Source organism: Pectinophora gossypiella, chromosome 6, assembly GCF_024362695.1.
Source record: "Pectinophora gossypiella chromosome 6, ilPecGoss1.1, whole genome shotgun sequence".
In the NCBI taxonomy this organism is placed as follows: Eukaryota; Metazoa; Arthropoda; class Insecta; order Lepidoptera; family Gelechiidae; genus Pectinophora; species Pectinophora gossypiella.
Window position 1 is genome coordinate 7777905 of NC_065409.1, and position 27506 is coordinate 7805410.

The following is a 27506-nucleotide window of genomic DNA, read 5'->3' on the forward strand; positions in this document are numbered from 1 at the left end:
CAAGTCGCGTTCGCCTCCGCATACTTCGACTGTAGGTAGATATAACGGTTTTTCTTACATTTCCAGAGATATACTTTCACGCACATTGTATGCGTAGGTGGTAGCAAGCGAATGACCAAATGAAATAAATTATTCAATTCTTTTGTGTCATTTTTACGTTTTTCATAAAGGACAAGATTTTTATGTTTTTAGATACGAAATTAAGGTTGAATACAGAATAGAAATATTATTACGAGAAGAGGATTTGCCTTTGAGGTAAGTAAATTTGGGTAATAGAATTTAATGTAAACAGTCTTATTATTACAGACTGTTATAGATAACTACGGAACATTCAGCGAACACTGTTTCTATGCCGTCATGTGACAACAATGAATGGAATGCGTTCGAACCAAATTCGTTACAGACAATTGTTAGACCTATAAGTTGAAATGACTCCTCCTCATCGCTGTATGTTTGTATCTAGCTGTGAGTTTCACAAGCGCGTGACAGGTTGGCTGTCAGACCACATTAGATGAATGTAAACGGTTGCGTTGAAGCACCATCACTACATTACTCTGACCAGACAACTCTGATGTAGGTGCACGCACTTTCTGATGGACTTTTAGATAGAGCAAGTGACAGTTTTAAGAATGCGGAACTGATAATTAGATAATAATGGTTCAATCTTGTTGTATTATACATGTACAGACTGATAGTTAATAGACAGAGTAGCTGCCTCATGAATTTTGATTTTAAAGGATTCTTTACAACTTGGTGAATCAGCAAACTCTATGCATTTTTGTTCATTCAGCATAACCATCCAATTCCAGCTGCACATTTTCAATAGAGTTTTCAATATGGGCGGTAGGGCCATATAAAATCGCGCCCCAATGATGTCTGCTGGAAAATTCAGCCAGAATAAAGGAGCGAATATTTCAAAAGTAGCATATTTTTATTAACAGCCAGACGCCGGGAGAATTCCTATGAATATATTTTAGTTTTCATGAAGTTCGTGGAATTATCACGGAACATTTTCCTTGCATAAATGTATAGCTATTGTGAGTAAAGTGGGTAAATACGAATATAACGGATAATTGTAACGTGTTTTATTCGTCTGAGTCAAGACTGAGTGTAAATAATGGCGCTGCGTGAAATGTCGCGCACCGAAGTTGTTATAAAGAATCAGCAAGATTAATATTATGGAATAAGAGATGAGCGCGATGGACTCGGCCAACCCTCGCTAAGAAGCACTGACACGAAAATAAAAGTGACCGCCACCACCGTCGAGTACCGCACAGCTATGAATAAATTTACGAATGACACAAAATTTTATTCTTTTTCACGTTGAGCACCTGTTCTGAAATTGAAATGAAAGACAGTAAAGGACATGACCTTTTAAATTCCAATTGTTCTCGATGCCCAAAAAATTTCGTAGTTACAAAACTGAAGAATTTATTATCTCTGTCGTCGATGTGTGTCGGTTATTTATGTATCCTCAATAATTTACTGAGTAAGTAAACATTCAAATTTAAGATACTGAGCTTACATACGTACACGAAATAAATCTTTGATTGCGCAGTAAATATTTAGAAAAGGAATGGAATCGAATAGTGCAGTGCAAAGTTCTATAGGAATACTGGCTCCGGCTTGAATTAATCGGTTTTCTAGACGTTGATGGATGATCATCGTAATTTCTGTAGCGCGCATCGTTGTTTCTTTCGTAAAACCTACGATAAAATAAAGCTAATCGGTTTTAATACATAAATCATTTTATAACCATTTGTAGTGAAGTAAACGATAAAAACAAACGATCCGTTGTTCTTCATTCCTTAGACGTGTAATCGAAACTGAAGCGAATATGTTCCGAAAATAAACGAGAAGAGCGATTTAAAGCCGACACGAATCACAAAGGTCACCGGCTGAACATTTGTTACAGACAACCGATGGAGTCGCGGTGGGCGCCGATAAATCACATCGTCGATCCAGAACCACTCATACGGGGTTACGTAAGAACTCTCTCGGTTCATAACACCATTCTAATAGAAAGATACAAGTCACTTTAGATAAGCATAAACGTCTACAGATAAAAATGTTACTTTATTCCCATTTCCACAATGTTTAAGGACAAAACGATGTTTCAGCGCGACTCTCGAGAGAGCCAGTTAAAAATGTTACCGAGCTGACGTTACAGCGGATGTGGAATATCTCTTCGAATATGGTGTATCAATGATACCTATATGGGTGTGGAGGACGGTATCGCCTGCTACGTCTCAGGAGGGTACGCTTACACAAGCCAGATGCTGGCAATGAATGCTGATCGACACGATATTGCGTGGCGTGTTGTATCAACACAGAAATGCGTTTTCTTGAATCAGCATAACAGATATTTCCAACATTGCCTTTAACGGTGATTATTTTGTCTAACCGTTTTTAGTAGACAATCTCAAATAGGTACAACGAGTATTACCACTTGCTAAAGCTCACACTCAGACACGATTAACTGTTTTCAGACTTAATAGACGTCGAGAAACGTCCTTAGCTTTAATGACTCGACTGATTGCGAACACTGTAGCACGAGTGAGGATAAACGCCTTTTTTCCACGGTACAAAGTGAAAACTTCAGCACTTCATTTCGTTAAGCAATTTACTGAATCGATCGTATCGTAAGATAAAGTGACGGACTAACTTTCAAAGCGGAGTGGGTCGGTGTAGTCTTCCCTTGTTACTTGTCAATAAATAAAAGTAGATAATTGCTAAAGTTATCGCATTCTTCAAGACAAGCAACTGACTTAAAGAAATAAAGCCATAAAGGCGTACAATATTGGCAGCCAATTGGAGTTCTTCGCAAACATAATACAAATTTTAAGAATGCTCTCGACGCCGCTCTTATGTCCTTTGTAGAGACTACTATCTGCGAACTTTATACGTATGTTCTTTACCCGTTCAAACATAATAATGAGTTTTACACGCTAGTCGTAAAAAGCGTTGCAAAGATAAATACATTTCCTAACGTTACAACGTTTTAAAAACTTGTATAAACGCATTCAGGGCTTTACAAAAACATGTTATTTTATCCTACAACCAGATACAGTACACGGCTTTATACTGTTTTATGTACCTCTGCTACTTTTGCAATAGGGAAAAACGCAATGCTTTTAATGAACTACGAAAGACCGTCTTAGCAAACACGCAGCATGTTTAATAACCTCAAAAGTTACAATAATAATACATTTTGGGCTATGATTTGGGGTACAATTAAATGTAAATCAAGAAACTTGGAGTAAGTTGGTAAAGTTTGGAGTGACGTAAAAGGCGCACGCGAGGTTTTGTGAGGCTCACGGTAATAGAGGGAAGGCAGCCCTCGGCGGGCAAGGCTGCGACCTTTCCGGTCAAGTAATGCACTTACCACTGATTTGTATACCCCATACCAATATAATTTACAGACACGAGGTCAGACAGATTAGTACTCATTCAATAGAGATATCGGGAACGTATCTTTCAATTTCAATTTACGCGCAATATTTAAAAAGCATTGTAATGAAACTTTTACCAGCTTAAGAAAAAATCAGAGCCATTTATAATAAGTAACCTAAAAGTTTTGGAATCCTTCGGTTCTACGTAAAGAGTGAGCGCACCAAAACGGATAAAATTGGAATTTAGCGTGCTCAGAAATTGGCGATCCATCTGTGAAATAAGTATACATCACCACATAGAAGTAGAAGGTCAATTGTAGAATAGAAACTGGAGCTCTTTATGTAACGAACTTGGCTCCGAATGAGTCAAGCCGTGCCAAGGCCAAGGTTGTGAACCTCGCATTACGCAAGGACAAAACAATCCGAATTTCACTAGTCTGAAAATAGGCATTTTATGCGATAGTCGGGGCGGTATATTTTAAAGCTAAGTATCGACTGTCTACCCAATTTTGTAAATGAATTAGAGTAATAACGACAACATACATTATATATTACGTATTCAATATCTAAATATTTGAATGCAAGCCAAGTACCTACCGTAACTGTAGTTATGTTATTATATTAAAAGTCATTAATAAACAAAAGGTGCTTTGACTTTGTAAGACTTAGCAATAATAAAAAATAATAGAATATAATATATTGTGAATTCTAAGCCTCGCTAATATACTTATACACGATCTGACTTCACAAATAAGATGTATAGTGCCGAAAAGCGCGGCCAAATATCGAGTTACTCGAGTCAATATAATTTGGCTCGGATCATCACTAGCTGAGAGGCGACTGACCTGCTGCCAGACGTGATAGGGGAAGCGATGAGCGACGAGAGCAGCTGCGATGGTGTGAGCCGTCGGCAAGAGTATTCCGAAGGCGGCGGCGACGGGCGCGCCGACGGGCAGCAGCGCGTACGCCGCGAAGACGGCCCACACGACATGCACGGCGCCCTCGGAGGCGGCGCCGGGCCCCCAGGCGGGCAGCGTGGCGGCCAGCGCCGCGCCGCCGCCGCCCAGCGCCAGCCAGCAGGCGCGCGGCAGCCGCCGCTCCGGTGCCGCGCCGCCCGCACGCCCGCACCACCATGCCAGCCCGCCGCACAGCACCGCGTGAGCGCTCAGCACGCCCACCTGTTGCACATCACATATCTTTTATTAATTAGTCTTCCATCAGTACAAAATTCGACTGCCAAGAACGTAGCTCTTCCTGAAATGACTGATTATTAGATCAAAACTACTTGAGTTGAATTGAGATTTATGAAGTTCATATATTTACGTATATCTTGAGGTCGAGCAAGGTTGTGAACTTATGTTGAGTTTTAACGAAGTTATTGACAATGTGTAAACGTGAGGAAAACTTATAAATAAATGATCTAATAAAATACGGCAACTTTCATACGCAACTATTATGAAACTTGAAAAAAGTAGTCGGAACCATAGAATCCATAGATATAACCGGGTCAACAGTCTCGACTCGGCATGTTTTTTTATTAATTCCTGCATCCAATTGGAAATGACATCGAACCTGCGGCGCTCTCCGCCACCCGCGCAGCGCGTCGACAGCAGCGAGCGCCGCCGCGAGCGCAGCCCAGAGTGCGAGCGCGGAGCCGACAGAGGTGCGCTGCAGCTTGCAGGCGTAGCGTGCGTATAGCTCTTCCAGCTCCGCGGACTCGAAGCGGCGCCGCGCCACCAGCCGCGCCAGCGGCCCGCGCGCCGACATTGCCTTCACCGAGTGATCCATGGCTGTCTCACCTCGCCGCCCGCGCTACTCGCGCCACCGTCCGCCACCGCATCTGCCACAAACATTATTGCCTGTTAATATTCATATTATTATTAATTATTTAATTTTAGAACATTATTATTACGTATATAAGCTGTATATACTGACTACTTAATACCTAAACAAAAGTATAATCCTATGGACTTCGTGAGCTATTCACGTCATGAAAGTGTAGTTAAAAAAAGCTCGATAGTAAATATCACGATTCTACAGAAATAAGAAATGTGAGCGAGGTGTGGGATATACAGGGTGTTAGTGACATCGTAACGAAAACTTTGAGGGATGATTCAGGCCATGATTCTGAGTTGATATCAAGTGGAATTTTCCGTCGCAAAAGTATGGAACGGAAAATAATTTAAATAAGCTCTAAAATTTTCATGACTTCTCCGAAAGGAAATTCCACTTGATATCGACTCAGAATCATGGTCTGAATCATCCCCTTCAGTATTCGTTACAGTGTCACTAACACCCATACCTACTTGTATGGCTACTGTATGTACTTGTATGGGGTGTAAGTGACATCGTAACGAATACTGAGAGGGATGATTCAGCTGATTATTCTAAGTTAATATCAAGTGGAATTTTCCATCGCAAAAGTATAGAATTGAAAATAATTTAAAAAAACTAAAATAATAACATGAATTTTGCGACGGAAAATTCCACTTGATATTAACTCAGAATCATGGTCTGAATCATCCCTCTGAGTATTTGTTACGATGTCACTAACACCCTGTATACTACACACTTCTGCCTACCTCTTCGAGATTACATGCGTGATGCTACGCTATGTGGCAAAAGTGGAGAAAACCGTCTTGGCTATAACTTGTTTTTGAGGAAATAACGCTTGTTTCCACTTAGGTATAAATAATTAGCAAGAAATGGAATTTCATAGTCTCTGCTTACCCCGGTGGGAAATAGGAGTGAGTTTATGTATGTTAATATATATATGTATGTAATAATCTAGCTACAGCTCTATCTACCATAGAATAAAAAACAAATACTACATTCTACGTTTAAATATCTGCTCTTCGTATTTCCGACCCTCATTAATATATGAGTAAATACACACGACACCTCATTAAGGAACTTCTGACACCGTATTACGACCACCGAAGAAGGACTATAACAAACAAGTTATACCACGCCCACGGCATAATGCCTACCTTTTATCATTAAACTACATCAAGTAGGCGTAAATTGTAACCAACAAGAGAAAAACATGGTAATAAAATCTGAGTCATATCTTGATAATTCATTGTGAGATAACATACCTAATTCTTCCCTATTTATTCATGAGGAGCATGAAGGCAAGTTAACTTTTGAAATATGAAAATAAAACGACCAAAATTAGAGACATATTTCACAGCACTAGCAAAATGTATACAGAAAGCACCAGTTCAGGCAAGCGTTCTACCAACTGGACTACCATGGTTCGGCAAGGCTTTTAAAAATGTTGGGAAATATTAGCCTATACGGTCTCATCCATATTAGAGCAAAAGAATACGCTCTTTGTCGCCTAATATTTCTAAGATTATAAAAACAACATTTAGGTAAGGCTAGTCTAGATAATATACGAGCGAGGGTGCGGTGGGCGGTGCTTCACGAAGCTTTTAAAGTGAAGAATTAAAGGCAGCGCCATAAAAAGCTCTCGCACTAAAATGACATCGCATTAAAGTCAAACTTTCGTGTTGAATGCTGTCATTTTGGAGGTAATTACTGAGAAAACACTTAGCTTAATTCCAACGAGATTATAACGTGCAGTATAGTTAAATCTTAAAACAGAATTTAAAACGAGCTGCACTTAGCATCAATTAGTCTTTGTAAGAGCATGATTTGCCAGTCCTTCTTTATTCTTGTAAGCTTAGCGAAAAAAGGTGCAAGTTATCCTCTTGTACTTCTACATATCTCGATTAAAGAATGCTCACTGGAATAAGGAATTTCTGATATTATGATGAACTGATTTCCAGTTTTATTTATATATCATAATAAAAACTAAAAGTGGCTGCACTTTCATTCCTTATGATGTGTAGCTTAGCTCACTCCGAAAAATTACATGCGTGCTATAAGTACATGTAACAATAGTACCTATGCATAAACTATGTGTACGTATCCTAGATAAGTGTTCATCCATATTGTAAGTACCTTTTTATTTAATTACGAACACGGCCTGGTCACTCCATACAAAAATCTCGCTCTTACTGTGTGCCGCCTTGCAGCATGCGTGCCAGCAAGGCAGACAGTCCTTAACGGCTTAAGGTTTAAACAAACTAAAGTAACCCTTATCGGAGGGAGATGTAAATCAAGCTCGCTCCAGTCTCCATTCGGTGCGGGGCAGAGAGTGTCCCTTCTATTTGTAGTATTATTGTTTATTCTATGGTAAGGCTCCTGGGACTATTCAATGGTTGTTCTCAAGCGGAGAGAGAACCAAATAGGGTACGTGTTATGAATGCCGAGGAGCTACACAAAGGTAACTTGCGGCGCAGCATTTAGTTACTACTTACTCCTTTCTATGTATTTTATATAATTTAGTATTCAAAAAAACACAGCACAGATGAGAGGAGTAAAAGAATCAAGGGCAATTCGTGTCATTCTTGTCTAGCAGTGGAATTAATAAGCTAGATTTAAAAAATGGGAGAAGACAAATATTTCAAAGAATTATCGACAATTTAAAAATTCCGAACGTTTGATTTTGAATCTTGGGAATGTTGGGATATTGATATTTCCTGTTTGTAAGTACTTCCGAGAACTCGTTTCTACAACCCTTGATAAAAACTGAAAGCATCAATATTTTCAAGCGATCTTGACAATTTTTATTGACAAGTGGAAGGTATGCGAATCGTTCGTGGAGACGTCATTATTTTCGCATTCGACACCTGAGCATGAAAACAAAAGAGGTAAAAAAAGGTGTCCCCTCGGCCTGCAGTCCTCGCAGCGTCGGAAAAACGATTAAATTTGCATATCCGAAGCGCAGCGTTCGATATCCACCGGACTATATAATTGGCAATCGTCAGAATTTGCGTCAACTCGATATATTTCAGTCACCGAAATGTTTAAATTACCCTTACATTACTTCCAATAAGAAAATGTGACACCACCTTGTGCTACCTCGTGGGATGACGTAAATACTTAAAGTTGGCCAGAAAAATAACAAACCAAGGTCGCAAGGGACCAAGGCAAGGGGGCAGAGGTTGGGGGGGGTCAAGGTATTTTGGTGCTATAAAGTGTTTTTGTATTTGTATTTGTCGCAATTTACTGGTAATGTGTATATTATTTCTCCTAATATAGAAAGATCGGTCGTAAGTAACATTTATAAGGTACTTCCTATGTGCCCATCTACGCAGAATAGGCATGGAAACCATATAGCCAGTAAAAAAATACTACTATTTGTTTACAGCCAATAAAGTAAAAGAATTCTATCTTGCAACCAAATTACAGATAAAGGGAAACACAAGTGAACATTAAGTAAAGGATATTTTTATCTTTATTGAAAAAAAGAACATTTCGCCGCCGGTAGACGGAAAACGTTTTGTTGTCGGTTTTTATTCTACCTAAATAAGGTTTCTCTTTGTATTATTTTGTTACCTATTTGGTAGCTACAATAAACTCAATATTGATATTAAAATACATCTATATGTATATCTATGGGTAATTTAAAAAATATATTACAAATGAGACAAGCAGGAAAAGGCATAGACAAATTTTGAAAACGATTTTCTTTTTTTAATTAGGTAGGTACTCCTGTATTTTTTTTTTTCATTTATACTTAAAATCTAGGTAACACTTAAAATCACAAATATTCAATAACCAGGTACCTACGTTATCAAAACACTCGAATATAAGTGGTCTCATAATTCGTTTCATGTGTGACCGACACACACTTGACCGTTTTTCCGTTTTTTATTTATTTACGCTCAAACCAGTTCTAATGACATTTAATTCTACTATATGACCTTTAACCTCTGTTAGTATACGTATAGTCGCAATGCAAGATGCCTAAGAATTTAAGCATTTACATCTAATTATAATTGTTAACGGGTTTTTGACTATAACATGAAAACAACTAAGTACACTGATTTCGATAAAACTTGCCTATTCCATTTCAATTTAATACTACAATTATTATGAGGAGCTCGGTGGCGCAGCGGTAAACGCGCTCGGCATGCGATTGTTGAAGTTAAGCAACTTTCGCAAAGGCCGGTCATAGGATGGGTGACCACAAAAAAAAAACATCTCGAGCTCCTCCGTGCTTCGGAAGGCACGTTAAGCCGTTGGTCCCGGCTGTATTAGCAGTCGTTAATAACCACCAATCCGCACTGGGCCCGCGTGGTGGTTTAAGGCCCGATCTTATCCATCCATAGGGAAGGCCCGTGCCCCAGCAGTGCGGACGTTAATGGGCTGGTGATGATGATGACTACAATTATAAATAACATAAGTACTATAAATTGCCTCAAAAGGCATCATATTGCCTACTATCACTGATACGGGTTCCCTTCATACAAAAGACATCAACGAGAGCATTGTAATTGGTTCATATATAATAAATGGTTCTCTATTGTATTCCCTAAAATTTCTTATCCTACTTTTTATTTTCCTTCACATTTTAGTCCTAAGTATCGAATGTCCTAATGATCCTAGTCCAATTTTGTTAACTCCTAGTGTTCATTGCCCTATTTTTTTTCATCCTAATGATGGTAAGCCCTAATGTCCATAGTTACAATCGTTTATATTCCTAAAATGTATAGTCCTAAATAAAATGTGAAGGAAAATAAAAAGTAGGATAAGAAATTTTAGGGAATACAATAGAGAACCTTCACCGCCGCCTCTCGGCCCTTCGGGCCTCGATGGTCACAAGTAACCTAACCCACTCGGCTATATGGCAGGGGGCGAGCAAAGCGAGCATAGAGCATACAGCCTTCGTAACCTATATCTACAGTGTCGGGATGCCGCGAATTTCCGTGCTCGCTTCGCTCGCACCCGTGACTGCTGTCGTTACGAAACAAATCTTCACCGCCGCCTCTCGGCCCTTCGGGCCTCGATGGTCACAACTAACCAAAATATGTCAAATAGATCATATAGGGAATGAAAAATTCGGAATTTCAAACTTTAGGGACATTAATATTAGAACTAAAGAATATTAGGACAAGTATTACGGTAGGATAATCAATATTTAGGATGATCGAACATTAGTACAATTAAATATTAGGAAAATGATGTTCGGAAAATCGACTTTAGGACTATAAACATTAGGAAATACAACAGGCCCCCATAATAAATATTAATATTTTTGACCAAAAATTGGAAACTACTAACTTGCGCTATTCTCTTGAGTGGGACAATACTTTGCAATGCGATTTGTTATTGAGAAATGCGCGGCCATAGATACATACCAACATACATACATTTGGCACATTCACACATAACATACATACATGGACATAGATGGACACATACTTACTAATATAGTATTCCTCCTCATAATAATTATTTATTATGTTAACTCTAGTTTTACTTTTAGTTATTTTTTTTTTGTTGCACCATCCCGCATCCAAGTTTGTAAATGTTTATTTCCTTTTGGTGGTTGCCTGGAAGAAATTGCTCTAGAGCAATAATGCCGCCCAAATTGTACTGTATTCATGTGTTAATGTCTGATTGTTTAAATGTAGTTCTGTGCAATAAAGTATATTTGATTTGATTTGACTAATATTGTGCGAGTCAAACAATATTACATACATGCAGGTCAAATTGGGCCGCTAGCCCAAATGCCTCTATCAACCCGCAATGGAGCAGCGTGGGGGAGTATGCTCTATATCCCCTCCGGTTGATTGAGAGGCCTGCGCCCAGCAATGGGACGTTCATAAACTATTTATGTTACAGTTCAAATTAATAACGTCCTTTTAGTCGTTCAAAATAATTTGTCATTGAGACAGGGTCGGTCGACTTAAATTGTTGATCCGATTACAATACATCCGCAATCTGGGGAGGATAATCTTTTAAGAAATTTCCCTAATTTGGAATAAATATAGTAGAGATATGATGCGCGATATGGAGGGTGACTTAAGCTCCCACTTCTATAGTTCCTGCGCGACCGCGGGCTGTACGGTCACGAGCATTAATATGTTTACACTTTGGTACCATGTCACATTAACTTTTTTGACAAATTGAACTGTAAGTCTCACTAAATGTCAAATGTGTTAGTGCGACAGAGTCCTAAAGTGGGTACATTATATTGCTCATGACTGTACAAGTAAAATTCTCTGCTGTTCAGGTCATCTCTGTCTTAAATCTTATTACTTTTAAATCAGCGTACAGCATGTTAGGTAAGTAACACTTACCAAGCATACCCGGCTGAGAAGTAGCGAAAAAAGTGGAAAGAAGGGTTCATGGTCGGCAGGTCAATGAACTCAGCAGCAGCGGACGAATGGATCGCGAAGCGTCGCGGCGCCCCGTCGTCGGCACAGTCCCGAGCCTCCGTATAAACCCAGTCAATGAAAGGCGCAAGCCTAGTCGCGGGTGGCCAGACAAAAGCACCATTATTACGATTTCGAGTTCCAAAGCACACACAGCTTTCACAGTCTCGTGGATTTTTAAATTGCTTCTGAATCGTAGTTACCAGACGGGAATAATTCTGTATTAATAAAAAAGCTTCTGTTGTTAACATTTTTTCATTGGACACAATAATGATCTTACGCTGGTAATCCCTGTTATGATGAGCAAATCCAATCGAGCTGTCAGGAAATTCCTGGTGGCTCATTTTGGTTTTGTATTGTATTATCGCTTGCTTATTGCGATTGATAATGAAATATAGGCACGGCTGTTCATGTAGATAGATGCCCAGCATGATAAGCAGTGTTTTTATTGTATTAAGAGTATAGGTAGGTAAGTAATTGGTAAATTTTGCAAGCAGACAATCAAATAGTAAAACAAGATAAAGAGCCTTCCTAGCAGAGCTGGTGGATGACGAGTTCGTTAAGAGAGTCAACACAACTCTCTGCTCGACGCGACATTTCTAACGACAAATTCAAACACGGTAATCAAAAGAGAAATTCAACACACTAAATTATTCTCCTAGAGGTTCTGGTAATTCGAGATTTGCCTAGAGAAAGTTTTGGGAAATCATAATGTGGGATGATCAATGAAAACTTAAAAAAAAGGATACAGGATTCTATTTCCCACCACTATCGCAATGGAGCAGGATGTTGGAATATACCTAGTTAACTTGTGTTGGAACATAATGTACTTTACTCGATGTTTCATCATTAATCAACTTTAAATTTAATAGATCTGGCACAGCTCGGTGAATCGCAAATTAATTTACCAATGACACAAATTTGTGAATCTACAGAAACTTAATGTTGAATTCTAATAACTGCTGAATCAAAATTTCTCTCTCGTTCCTTTTTCTCAACAAATCCCGTTAAACGAAATCTTCGTAAAGTCAGCTAACCAATTCGTCACACCAATTTAAGAATGCGCAATGGCATATTAATGTACCTAGTAAATATGGTTTATGCTTGTAGGTAAATGGGTTAGGATCCATATCAAGATTCAAGGCATGACGCACCGCTCTGCCAACATTATAGTCGCATTACCACCTTATTATACTCCGAGAAAGGCTTAATGAGATCATTGTGTTTGAATCATTGAGACATCAGGTGTAAGCATTAATTGAATTATCGGTGTCCATCGCCTGCGAGTGATTTATTTTGTACTTAACGAGGAAAAGGTGATGAGCATAGATGCTACAGGCGCATTGAAATAAAAAAAAATGCCGCTCGGATTGTTATGCATGGGTAGGTCTTGCTCAAAGACAGCGCGAATAGATGGGAAAAATATATAATACTTTACAATTCGTTCATTGTTATAATAGAAAGATTAAAAAAAACAGTTATTCTGCTATTTAAATCTTGAAAGAAAGAAAAATGTATCCAATAATAATGCTTACGATCTTACAGATTTATTTCAAGCAGATGTAAGAAGTGAACGTTGACAGCCCTGTTTAATTACGACTTTGTACTAAACTACCTATTGCATTGTACGTATATAGGTAACAGTTATAGCCGGCGCTAATCATACTCGCACTCGGGTTACTCATGAGGTGCGTTTAAATTTATTCACCGCTGATGTTTCACTGTGTGGTGACTAATAAAACACTAATGGAGTCACTCTGTTTGCAGGATTGGCTCTAAGTTGCATCCTATATGTGGTTACGATGACATCGCGTTTAAGGCTAATCTTACCAAAACAGTAAAAAGATGCGCACCACTACCTGATTTCATTATTATTCGTACTGAGATAAAGTACGAAACTTTTGGTTTAACGAGTGTTCGCTAACTGATTGTATTAATTTAATCATTGCGTTGCACGTAATGAATGCCAATTACAACGATTGAATGAAATCTGCCGGCAATTGTGGCCGTTGCCACAGAAGGATGCTTTCCACCGTTGCTGTTTCCACCATACGTATGTACACACCTAGATTGCTGTTCCATATGTAAATCGTGTATTGGATGGATTGACAGTAGTCTGCAGACAAAAACAGTCGTCGCTATAACTTTATACCTATCTTTTGTAGCCATGGTTTTATTTTATCATTCTAAGGCAGTAGAAGAAATAATTAACTTCTTAAATATTTTACAACGTGTTCGGTACCAGTCTGACAACTACAAATTGTCAATCAAACACGAAGTAGGGTTTATAAGCACAATTATGACGTTATGTTTATTATGAAGCTTTTTACACGTTGTACAACTGGTTATTCAAGGATCTGTCAGCACGTAAGAGTCGGCTAAAAGCAAAAATAGATGTGTCACCTCGGAATATGAATAAAGAGCGGTTATTTACAACTGCCGAGTAAAACATAGCACAGTGCTCAAAAATATTTATCACGTACCGCCTACGTACTACACGTTAGTTCACCTATATGTATATAAAACATACTATTCGCGAAAATCTCGGCTGTTCATTAATCGTACCCATCTTCACTTTCAGTAAACTTATCTTTAAGATAAATTAACCGAACCCTTGCTTCACACTAATCAGAACTTACCCGAATAATAAACTTTAGGCAAAATCGTTTATTTCAGTTGAGGTACCTAAAACGAGATATCTACTAAAAGCTGCACAGAATCATTATCAAAGGGTGTTGAGTTCGGTGTGGATTTGTAACACGGGTCGATGATTGGGCAAAGTAGTAAAGTAGCGGGATTATTTAATCAGATTAACATTGTAACCACTCAAATTCTGCCTATCCATCTTGTAGGACTTGATCAGTTTTGAGTTTAATCCTTAAATAAATTATATCACCCATTTTATAAGTATAATATGTCGGCGTTCAATCCGGTACGTGTGAATTAAGAACGATTTATGAACCTATTGCGGGTAAGGCAAGACTGCTAGACTTACCATAAAAATACACTAATAAATATGATACCAAATAAACTGGATGACTATCCGATAAATTAAATTCTAAACTAGTTTATAGATGGGTAATGAACAACATACAATACCTAGAATTACTAATTATACTAATATCCGCTACCGGAGACACGAGATCCCTTTTTAGAAGATACCCTCCTAAGATGCAAATTTCCAGAAATAATAGTAAAACAATGGAGTTCTTTAAATGAACATTGGGCCTACAGTACAGTATAATATGTCTACGAACTAGCCAGTATTTTAACAAACAGTAGTAGGAACTATTAGCGGGACACAGGTGGCGGCCACATGTGCATACGCGACGCAGCGTGGCGTGGCGTGGTGTGGCGTGGCGACGTGTTGTTTGGCCGCCACTCAAAATATGGCGGAAGTAACGTTCGCGGCCAAGGGCGGCTATTCCTGACAACATGTAATTTAACAACTCTTATCAAGCAACCCTTGTTGACTAATAACATCGCAAATTTTGTTAACAAAATAGTTAATTTCTATAACATAATGTACCTAACTGTAAATTATTTTTTTGTACTTATGTTAAACAGATTCATAGTCCAGTGTCAATACACTGCCAAATAACATAAAATACATGAACCACAGCTGACCGAACGAACATGTATAACTAAGTAAACAAAGAGAAATGTAGATTTTTTTTAACCTTTTACGTCATTTTTGCGTCATGACTAAGGCAATTGCCTTTCAGTTTCGATAAACAATTTATCAAAATATCTACACAAGCATTATATTTTGTCAATATAGTAATGTGTACAATGATAATATTAATCACTTTAGTATTTAACCAGAAGTGGGACAAAGAGCGGCGATCTGTGTTATCAGGTCACGTTTTTTTTACTCAATACAAGTAGAATAATAAATGTTATGAAAACATTCATGTTATGAATTATTTTTAAATCGTCATCGAGTAATGGGAAAATAAAGGAACTGCGATAGACTTATTTATATATAAACTTCACAAGTTTTGATTTTAAGTAGGTGTATCCACGCCTTGTAAAGAAATATAGATACCTATAAGTAGGTATTATAACACACTATCTAAGTACAAAGAAATACAATTTTATTATTTACTTACTTACCTAATTATATGTAAGTATCTGTTAATAATTATGAATTTAAAAATATAAACATAAACGAACACACTTAGATAAGTAATAATTAAACGAATTGAGGAGCTCGGTGGCGCAGCGGTTAACGCGCTCGGTCTGCGATTGTTGAAGTAAAGCAACTTTCGCAAAGGCCGATCATTGGATGGGTGACCACAAAAAAAAAGTTTTCATCTCGAGCTCCTCCGTGCTTCGGAAGGCACGTTAAGCCGTTGGTCCCGGCTGCATTAGCAGTCGTTAATAACAATCAATCTTTTTTTTTTTTTTGACGTGACTTATTGTAGATTTGCCGCAGATGGCATTAACTACTTGGCCGGACAAATGGGGAGCGCTGAAGGCTCTCACCCGGTACAACGTTTAAGACAACAAGCCTGAGGGTGCCCAGTTGGGCGCGAACCTCGGCTCAGGGCGTCGTCTGAGAGGAAAAATATTTGAAAGAATTAATCGACCCTAGTGGGTCGATAGCGATAAGCGCTGAATGAGGGAAATCGTCGACCACGCCGGCGGGGTCGGTATCGGGGTCCTGAAGTGTTTGGTGTCGCGAGCTGATTGGCTGCCTCTATGGCTAGAGTAATCGGGTCGTCGGGATCGTATATTACGTCCTTCGGACGCCGATACTTTTCAGTACCGAACCATCAATCCGCACTGGGCCCGCGTGATGGTTTAAGGCCCGATCTCCCTATCCATCCATAGGGACGGCCCGTGCCCCAGCAGTGGGGACGTTAATGGGCTGATGATGATGATGATGAATTAAACGAATAAGTGCTCATATCATTTCATTAATACAGGTTGGCTCGATCACCATGAAGGACAATACGGCTCTAACAGAAAGGTCAGGTGAAATGGGTACTCAGTTCATCTTGCGATGGCTGTACCTCCGACTAGCCCATTGAGGGACTTTCCAGGCTACGTTCCTCAAAATTAATATAGATGGCGCTGTACAGATTTACCTTCGTTTAACCTTCTAATTTCATGGATAACAAACATACGCATGTTTTATCTTTGTTTTTGGGTATAAATGATGACCCTTTTTATTACACCCAGGCACAAAAAATTACATCTTCCACCTATTATTATTCCGATCAAAATAAAGAGAAGCAAAGGCAGCAACATAATTCTATATATTATGTTATCCAAATATCAAGCAACAATCTTTTTATATAACATTGAGAATATAATCGTGCGTTCTTTAAAAATATTATACTAAACTAGACATGATACGATGACTAATAGGCAATCAGGTAATAATTTAAACTTTGCTAACTACAAGCATTTATTTCTAGTACCAAAACCCGACTAGTCGTAGGTATCGACCAGAGTTCACGGCAGGGCATGATGGATGTTATACGTTGATGTGATGGTAACATGAATATACGATAATGTCTTCACAACACAACACAACACGACGTAACAACGGTAGTGAGTTTAAGTACCTAACTATGTTCTGCAATTGGGTAGTTTCCTAGGTCAAAGATAAATTATAAAATACAGATTACTAAATAAAAATAGATCTAAAAACAACGTTTGACAAAAAACGTTTTCTTTTCTCTATTTAACTTATTTATGAATTTTAATAAATAAAAATGAAATAATAAGTGCGAAATTTTGTCACGTTTTTAGTAAGTACGTCACAGGTTGCTTTTTCATACAAAATCCATAGTAATTACGTGTTTTGACATTTAGTAAAAAGTAACTGATTTGACTAGTTGGAAACTACCCTGACCTATTACGGCAACGAATAGACAGCACATTTATTATGATTGTCTCTGTTTTGATATGAATAGGTATATGCTGTAAAGAGAATGTAAATTATTCACGACATTCGTGGGTTACCACCACCACAGATCATATAATACTAACGTACAGATGCCTCACGTCATACAACGAAACTGTGCCGTTCTAACTCGGGCAATTCTTCGGGCTATTTTTAGTTCTAATAAATGACCACTAGATGCCGCTAAAACGCCCCTTTTTTAGCGGCATCTAGTGGTCATTTATTGATGGGATCGAACGAATCGAGCGACATCTAGTGAAATTTCAGCTTACTGAGTGCAAGTTATTGCAAGCACAATATATTTACTTAGAGTTAGAGTAAAATTAAGATAATAGATGGCGCAAACGGATTTTTTTTCTCAACGTTGACATGTTAGTATTATAATCTGTGACAATGATCTGTGACATTGTCAAGGTGACAGTTGTTAGTTGACATACGATTATATCAGATATCTGATGTTTGGTGGGCAAAGAATACAAGGTCTTTGTTTGGTGGGGTTTATTGATTACGTCTTCATTTTGTATTGGCAAAAATATATCTCCAACTCCTGTAAGTATCTAATTAGTTACTAAAACTGGAAGATAATTAAAAACATAGCTAAGGTCCTACCTAGAACGCAATCGTCCCTTATCATCCCGGGCGTGTCGTAAACCCGACTGAGGAGAACCTTTATGAAAGACAAGTCTTTTCTAGCATGATGAAACATTACATTGGACCACCGGTTAAGCACCTGAGGACTTTGTATAAAGTGCTTCCAAATTGGTCTCTGCTTACTCGTGGCTCTGCCCAGCCTAATCGGGATTACAGGCGTGAGTATAAGTATGTATGTAGTAGATACTTTTTTGTGTAGCTGTCACCTATCTATGGTACAAATCATAATATACTGTTTGTTGAAAAAAAGTTAAATAAGTCTAGTTAGGCAGTGAGCGTGTTGTGAATTTAAGCCTGTAATTTATTTCAGATCTCTAAAGACGATGATAACCATTATGAAGAATGACATGCAAAGGCTATTTGAACCACATATCAACAATTTTCTGACCATGACCAAGTGATGAATATGATACAAGTCTACCTCATGAAAGCCACACTACTTTTCAAAGAAAAATATTTTCTTTGGAGTTGTAGGTGTTATAGTGAAAACTTAATCCTGACTTCTGTTCTGCATAAATGAGAATCGCACTATGCCAGGTATGTATGCTTAAATTATTATCCCATTAACCCATTTCTTTGAGCCCGAACATCTAAATGTTCAATAAAGTAGATAAATTTCAAACTCATCGGATTACATGCGTAGTAGGTCATCCATGTGTCTGGCTCCTTCTCAGGGCGGACAGAGCAGTTTTGGCACACAAGTTTTGTCATACATTGCAATATACCTACTATTATTATATAGTCACTATTACTCTAATATAAAATAGGTCATAATGGTAGACTTGTTTGCATCTCAAACGATGAACCCGGTTCAAACCCTGGTACCGGACTTGCATTAATTTAATTTAAACAGTTCACATCTAGCACACTTGGCCTGACCATTATAGGTAGCGATACAGCCTATCGTTAGCCTAACGGAAAGCTCGTGAGGTGCGTGTGCTTAGTTCATCTTGTGATGAATGTTACTTTGACTACCTCAATGAGATGCAAGATCTTGCTTATGTTATGTTATTATATTATCTGTGATACATAGATAAACTAATGCCTATAATACCTAATGGGTGGTAGAAATGTTTTGTTCTGAATATCATTGCCGATCAAAATTAATGTGCTCTTTTAATAACTATTATATTTTCATTTGTAGGTAACATAATATAGCGAGTACCCTGGTTGAGTCAAGATAATATAAAATAAGTGGAAAGATAATGTGGCCCAAGTAGTAAAGGAAAGGATGTGCAAACAGCCGAATGTGAATCTGGCAATAATGTGCCTGTTTAAATGAGTTTTAGTTGAGTACCAAATAGTTACCTAGGTTTTCCTGGGAAAAACACTGATCCAGCTTTTCTGATTCAACTGAGTTTGTGTATGGTTTTGAATAAATAACTAAACAATAGAAATGTGTCTTTTTTATTTTACTATCCCCTTTCCATTACATAGATAGATATCATTTAAAGTAACTATAAATAATTAATTGTTCATTACAATTTATATAAAAGTAGTATTAGTATATTATAATTAAGATACCTACTTGATTATTAAAATTAACAAATTTAATGAAGTTGGATTTTTTTTTTAATGACTAGAATGAAAATACAATAAATATTCAATTAAACTACTTCTTTAATTCAAAAGGTATTACATTTTGTTATTGTTAGATACAATACTAATTTCTTTTTTAACACTTTGCATTTTGGCGTGTCTTCAGTAATTGACAACCGTCTTCTCTTCGGCGTGTTGCACTGGTATGCTACTGCTGGCGGCTCCACGAGCTCTTCAAGTTCGCAGTCGCGAAGCCGTTTATTTTTGTACACCTTTTTCGGTGTCAGTACTTTAAAAGTACCTGATGAACCTAAAACGAAAAATAGTATGTATTAAATAATGTCGTGAATCTTATCTTCTTATCGTGGGTGGAATACCAGCCTCATCAACCCTAGTGTCAGGGTTATGATTGAGTCGCCAAAGGCCCCAAAAGATGAATGTAAAGCAAAGTTGTTGGAGATAACAATACCTAACATAAAGGAAGAAAAGGGCAATTATAACATTCATTAAAGTAGGTAGGTAACTAACGTATTAACGTAGCCATTTTATAAATATTAAAATGTGTATGATAAGTGATTCCTAAAAGATAGACATAGGTAGGTACTTATAAAAAACCACAATACATTGTTTTGTTATATCTCAAAACCATTAGGCAGCTTTTTCGATGAAAGCTCCCACTAGTCTTTATTTTTTTCGGACATAGATTGAACATCAGCGCTCAAAAAGTGGGACGCAAAGTTACTGTTAATATAGCGACGTGACAGTATTTCTCCGCGGTGCGCGATTAGGCGCCGAACTGGCAACATGTGAAGTGCGTGGTAAAAAGTTGCAAATATAGAAGCTCAAAGAAAAAAATATGTAACACTTCTTGTAAGTCATGACATTGGTGCTAATTCCTGTAAACACATCTAACTTTATTTTAAGTTATATCTGTCATTATTATTTTTTTCTTTTGAGATAGCCGCCAACAAACAGACGAGCGAATGGCGTGGGAGCTTTGTTTTATAATATTATTATAATGACAGATAGAATAAAAAAATAATAATGACAGATCTCTCAATGCGTCTTATCGGGGCTTCGGGGGATGCTAGGGCTGGTAGTTATTTCTGTCAGAGAATTAGCCTGGCGATTCAGAGGGGTAATGCTGCCAGCCTGTTGGGCACCTTGGCTCTATGTGACGCATTGGAGGAGGTGTTTTATTTATAGGGTGTGTTTGTTTTGTTTTTGTTTGAATAAATTGATTTTAATTATAATGACAGATATAACTTAAAATAAAATAAATAAAAATAATGATTAGATTACTGACGTGTTAAAGGCAACCAGACGAGATATAGAATGTAAACAAAGTTTCAGAGGTTCAAAACATTTATATTTGAATAAATTATCATAAAGTTCGAATTTTAATCGCTGTCGTCTGTACTAGACAAAGATGATTCGTCCGAAGAGTCCGAGTCAGCTGTGTTTATGATAAAACTATCTATCGTATTATCAATCATGTTGTCAATACTGTGTTTAAATCAACAACTACTCATAATACCAGCAAAAATCAAAAATAAAAGTAACAGAAACGGAATAATAAGAACAAAAATCTAAGTAGGTAAATACGGGGACGAAAAAATATGTATCACTTCGAACGCAATCCAAACAGAAATGAACATGTTCATAAAATGGCGGTCCAAATGTTGACAGCTGCAGTACCGACTGCTTTCCTGTACCTACCACGAAACACAACGACAGCTGTCGTTGACCAACTGACGCCATAACTGCGCGTACGAGTGATAAGGACAGAGATGATAATCCCTGGTTATCGCAATGTAACTCAGTAATGGTCCGTTTGTTTACCTTTTTGTATCTCGTCTGGTTGGCCTTACTTTACGTACCTATATGATTTTAGGTAGCTACGCTGCGGTATAGGTTTTGCGTGAAAGAGCCACAAACATAGTAGGTACCTACCTACTTAAGTAAGTGGAATGATAAGGCTTTATTACCTACATTAACTCGATTCATCTGCCACACACGATGCGTCAGGTCATCGTGTGTACCAATGTAACCTACCTACCTATAAAATGTATGACGAAATCGTGGGTCGCCCACCAATGAACTGTTTATTATAACACTGCCCGATCCTGATGCCCGAGCCCGCGATCTCGACGCATCGCGTTTGGGTAGTTTAATAACCGCTATAATATATACCTATAAGCCCTGTAAGCGCGGTGCACTGTTTTGTACAAGATTGTAAACAACTACGTCTCAATTCCGTGTGTCGAGCAACTATAGACTTTATGTCATTATAAAGATAAGATCCATTCTAGCTTGTTGCGTTGCGCGAGGTCACGTGTTATTACGATTGTAGGTAAGTAGGTAGGCAGGTACCTACCTACTGCCTGAGTCGCGCAAACGCAAATGATAGGTACGTACGATGCGATGCGATGCGTAGTAGGTACCTAGGTATGTAGGTAAATCTGCCTGTATGTTTGTTACCCCTTCAGGCTTAAACAACTGGTTACGTTATGGTAGGTTACATTACCTACCCATCTACGACAATCGCCGTCTGCGTAAAGTTGAAAGCGAAAAGCTACTTTTCTACCTATAGCTACCTAACTTACCTAGGTAGATACTTACCTATTAAGGTATTATAAACTGCTTATATACGTCCCACTGCTGGGCACAGGCCTCCCCTCAATCAACCGGAGGGGGTATGGAGCATATTCCACCACGTTGCTCCACTGCGGGTTGGTGGAGGTGTTTTTACGGCTAATAGCCGGGACCAACGGCTTAACGTGCCTTCCGAAGCACGGAATCATCTTACTTTTTCGAACAATCACACCTGATTACTTGAATCACCATTCAAGCCTGAAAAGTCCTTACCAAACAAAGGACAGTCTCACAAAGTGATTTCGACAATGTCCCCATCGGGAATCGAACCCGGACCTCCAGATCTTGAGCCTATCGCTCTAACCACTAGACCATGGAGGCTGTCAATTTGTCATTAAGGTATTAAGTAGGTATTATAGATAGTAGGTAGGTATCTTGGTATAGGTACAATAAAGTAATATTTTACGTCTTTAATTATTTTAAACCCTACAATTTATGTTAATACGGCTTTATTATAGTTTAGTTAGTGAAAATGGTTCGGAATCGAGACGTCTATAGGCACCTATCGAACCTATCTATCATCACAGCCCGGACACTTCATACAAACAACCTATCCCCTACTTTAAACATTTAACTAGGTAGGTAGGTACCTACATTAACTTGTCTACATCTAAGTAGTAGGTAAGTTGTAATTAGCTAGGTAGAGAGAGAGAGAGAGAGAGAGAAAACGTTTATTCAAACAAACAGCACACAAAACAAAAACATAACATTGAAATAACACTTATAGGCTATAAACATTTACACAAAAGAAAAGAAATAAAATTAATAACAAAAGTGTTGTGTGAGATAGTGCGCATTTATTTGAAAAGGTAAAACGACTCAGCATATGTTTGCCCCAAAGGGAAGCAAACGCTGATTTTCAGTCGCACCTACATCATTCGACAAATCCCGGGGAAGCAGCTATAGATACAGTTAGATACATAGATATAATAATATGTTGGTTTGAATATGTAAAAAATTTACTTAACGTACAAACTGGATAAACTAAATATATATAGCTAATTATGATACTTTATTTTATAATATTTCATACTTTTATAGATATGTATTATTTATTATATACTTATATAGTTATTCAACGAACAATGCATAACAACAAAATATATGTCTATATTTATTTATTTTTAAACATAGAAGTATGTAGGTAATTTTTTTTTTTTTTTTTTTTTTTTTTTTTTTTTTTTTTTTTTTTTTTTTTTTTTTTTTTTTTTATTATTATTATTATTTTTTTTTTTTAATGCTAAAAACAGACCAGATTCATTGTATAGTATAAATAAATAAAAAACTTCGAAAGAATAATAAGTTCATTAATGATATGTTTTTTTTTTTATCATTGTAATTGTAACCCATTCCTGGAGTCCTAGGCCATCAGAGCAACATTTGCTTTTTGAGCAGAAAGACTTTTAATGTTTGTTTGAAACGAACAGAACCCATGGAAGGTTTACGAAGTGGTGGAGGAAGATCATTCCAGCATTTAGTGGCCTGATGGCGAAAACTCCCCTCGAATGCTCTTGTTTTGTGGAAAGGTGTTACAAGGAGGAAAGTATTTACGTACCTAGAGTTAAACCTGAAAGATTTCCATGTGATTTTATCAAATAGGTATGGAGGCTTTTTACTTTTTATCACAGACAGAACCAACGAGGCCAAGTGAAGATTTCTTCTAGATTCCATATTGAGTAGTCCCTTAGTATTTAGCCACGGCGTAATATGACTACGGGGGGGAACCTTGTAGCAGAATCTAATACATGCATTTTGTACTCGTTGTAGGGCGCGCTTCGAAGTAGACAAAAGACATGGACCGATAACTACGTCGCAATAGTTTAATTTTGATAAAATTAGTGATTCACATAACGTCAAACGAAGGTACCTAACATTTCAAAAAAACTCAAGGTCGGTAGGTATCATTCATGTAGGTAATAACTCACTATCACTATACTAAAACCCAATATTATGTAGATATTCAAGCAATAGGTAGGTACCTAACCTACAATAAAAATTTGATTGTATTTGTATTAATTCAGTGGTAGGTAAGTACCTACCTACCCAATTGTAGGTAATAACTTGACAAATTAATTGTGCTTACCTGGTGAGGAAGTGCTTGAGCGATTTTGAACGTCTTGAGTCTGATATGGTTCTGGAACTGCACTTCTCTGGAGTCTTTTTCTATGACCAGTCTCATTTCGTACATACTTGATATTGAAATGGTCAATGCATAAATACCTTGACCGCAAATTTTCTGCAGGCAAGTGGGCAATGTTCATATTACCTACAAGAAAAGAATATAATTTTCAATAAAACATAAATAGCCTATAGATGTTCCACTGCTGGATCGTCTCTACCCTCTACCCTCAAATAACAGGAGGTAATCGTTTTGGTGGTAGCCCGGACCAACTATATAATTTCTGAAGCAAAGCTTACTCTTACTTTTTCGGACAATTAAGTGACTTAGTCCGCAATGTCATAACTAAACAAAGATTAATGGTTGGATCATGGTAGTGGTTCCCTGGAAGAAATTGCTTAAACAGGCCTCCCATGTGTACTGTAGTAGGTATGTTGCATAAATTTTTGTATGTTCTAACTGTTTGTGATCATTAAAAATATTTGATTTGTGATGAATAATCTCACAAAGTAATTTTGATAATATCAGAAACAGTACCCGGACCTCCAGATCATAAGCCTAATGTTCTAATCAATAATACACAGAGGCAGAATCTACTAAAACAGCAACTTTTGACATGTCTTATTAAGTTCTTGTAGGTACCTACCTATACATAATGTATGTATAGATTGTTACCTGCTGGTATATATAGGTGTGAGCGAGACCAAGATACTAGGTATACCTCATTTGGGTTCCTGGCTTCTGTACACAGTCCCGATGTGTGAAATTGGTACAAAACTGTAGGTTTGGTAGATAGTAGTTTATCTTAGGTATCTATTAAGACTGTATAAGAAGAAATAAATAAATGTTTTATTTTTATTTATTTTCATCTTAAATTAAAAGTAAATGTGTAAGTAGATATCTGGGGGGCCAAAATGGCTACATCAAAGCAATTCATCTAAGAAAGCAATATTGCTATTTGACATTTGTTTGCATCGCACACTTACTTTTATATGCACAAATGTGAAACTGCAATATTGCTTTCTTAGATGAATTGCTTCGATGTGGCTATTTTAACCGCCCTGGTCTATAAAATGTTCAATAAAACAGTCCAAAATTCAGCAATAATTATGTACTTGATTGACTTTTTTTAACTTTTGTCCCTTTTATTCCACAGTTCACTTGGAAATATAAATCCATCGCATACAGTATTGGTATTTAGTAGGTACTTTACAAGTTTTTGACTATTCCAGTGCTTTAGTAGTTATAGCAATTGGTTCAGAATCTGGAGGCCCTGAGTTCCCAGTAAGAATATGTTAAAAATCACTAATTATGATTTTCAAGTTTGATTAGTATATCTATATGCCATGCTAAATTACCCAATTGTACAAAAGTTAATTTAATAATTCCAAATTGACATTGAGCACAATACCTAATTATATTATGTTCTTCAGACAGAAAAAACTGTTCTACTACTCTAAACTGTTGATCTCAGCTTGAGTTTAAGTATTACATTAATTATGGTAAACTAAATGATAAATGGTGACAAATGATAAACCGATTAGGTACCAAAATAATAGTCTAGCAAGTAGGGGGAGTGGCAATAACTTTCCCACCATGTTAATTAGGTATTTCTTTTTATTTTATTCCAGTTTTGATTGTCATTGATTCTATCAAATTGTTTGTTTGATAACTTTTTGCAGTTTAATATTAAAAATAAATAAAAGTAAACATTTAACTACTTACCGCAATTCTCAAGCCATACTTTTAGGCGGTTGACGTCATCCCACGGAAAACGGAACATTGACTTCTGTTCCGAAGAATTTGTACAATTATAATAAGAACAAATTGTGTGCAGACATTTTTTATAACCACTGTTCCTGTGCCGCTACGTGAAAGCAGGTTTCATGAAGCCAAATCAAAGTCCGATTTCAGTCCAGGGTTAGTTTGTAAACCACAATACACAAAACGTAGAAGGCGCGTTCGACTCGTAATTCAAACGAAAACAAACATTTTCAAACATAGGTAGGTTACTAACCTACCTACGTTATTTGAAAGTTGCGTTTTTTTTTTGTTCTCAAATTTAGTTTTAAATGATATTTATACAGGTTATATTTTTTTTTTAAATTTGATATTGTATCTCCCATAATTTATGAGAATTACAACTAAACATTTAATTAATTCAATAAAATGTATTTTGCAAATAAACACAATCTTTTAAAAACGCAATATTTTATTATCTGTGGCAAAGCTAGATCGATGTTGCTATAATTAACGATAGATGGCGCAACTTTAAGCGAGCTTCTTATACATAATTATAGATGGCGTTAATAAAAACGAGAACGTTCAACCCCTCAACAAGCTCCATACTCGACGTAGTTCCGACGTAAATCCGCTAGAGTAACCACTAAATTTAAAAATATAAAAATCTCCATTAAATGCCAATATCTTTGATTAACTTTTGGTTGGAGTATAACTTTTAAATTATAAAACATAATTTTAGTGCCTATTTATCGATTATTGGCTTTTAAAGAAACTTTAATTACAAATCGGTACTATTAGCGTCATCTATTGAAATTTTTTTGAACAATGTTTCCTAATGTTCGCGATGAGAACCCATGCCACCACCAACCGGACGGTGACAGGTGACCGACAGTTGCATCAACCCACATCAGATCTGGTGTACCTACCAATTATACAGACAGGGATTTATAGCATTCCAACCATTAGGCTGACCTACAAATATTATAAGCCAGATAAATTGTAACGAGCAATAATTCTGAATTTCCGTAACAATAGGGATAAGTTAGTTGCCTCTCTAGATGTCGCATTCCGTAGTCATTTATACGGGAATTTGCATTTGTATAGAAACATAAATTACTGCATTAAACATAAAAGCGTTGCCGAAAAAGGGTGTACTTACTTATTAACATTATTTTCAAAGTCTTACGAGATCTTGTCACACTAATTAGCTAATAAATATCTCCTTCTTTCGCATTACCTCTATCTACCCCTGTAAG

The 27506-nt window shown here is 37.2% G+C and overlaps 1 protein-coding gene and 1 long non-coding RNA gene across 5 annotated transcripts in view; one reads left to right on the forward strand and one right to left on the reverse strand.

The window, feature by feature from the left end:
• Positions 1 to 27506, reverse strand: part of LOC126367434 (Ca(2+)/calmodulin-responsive adenylate cyclase) — a 95664-nt gene that overhangs the window by 54413 nt on the left and 13745 nt on the right. For 3 of the 4 annotated variants that reach the window (XM_050010939.1, XM_050010937.1, XM_050010938.1), the window contains exon 1: positions 4238 to 4368. Coding sequence is in view for 1 of the 4 variants with exons in the window: in XM_050010936.1 (XP_049866893.1) it covers positions 4238 to 4570; positions 4965 to 5180 (549 nt within the window). In the remaining 3 variants the exon portion in view is untranslated. Of the gene's footprint in view, positions 1 to 4237; positions 4571 to 4964; positions 5233 to 27506 lie in introns of those variants that run through there. The other variant, XM_050010936.1, reaches the window with a different exon arrangement.
• On the forward strand, positions 17767 to 19611 carry LOC126367450 (uncharacterized). Its single transcript, XR_007566492.1, has 3 exons — positions 17767 to 18092; positions 18505 to 18731; positions 19339 to 19611. It is a non-coding gene; the product is annotated as an uncharacterized LOC126367450 (long non-coding RNA).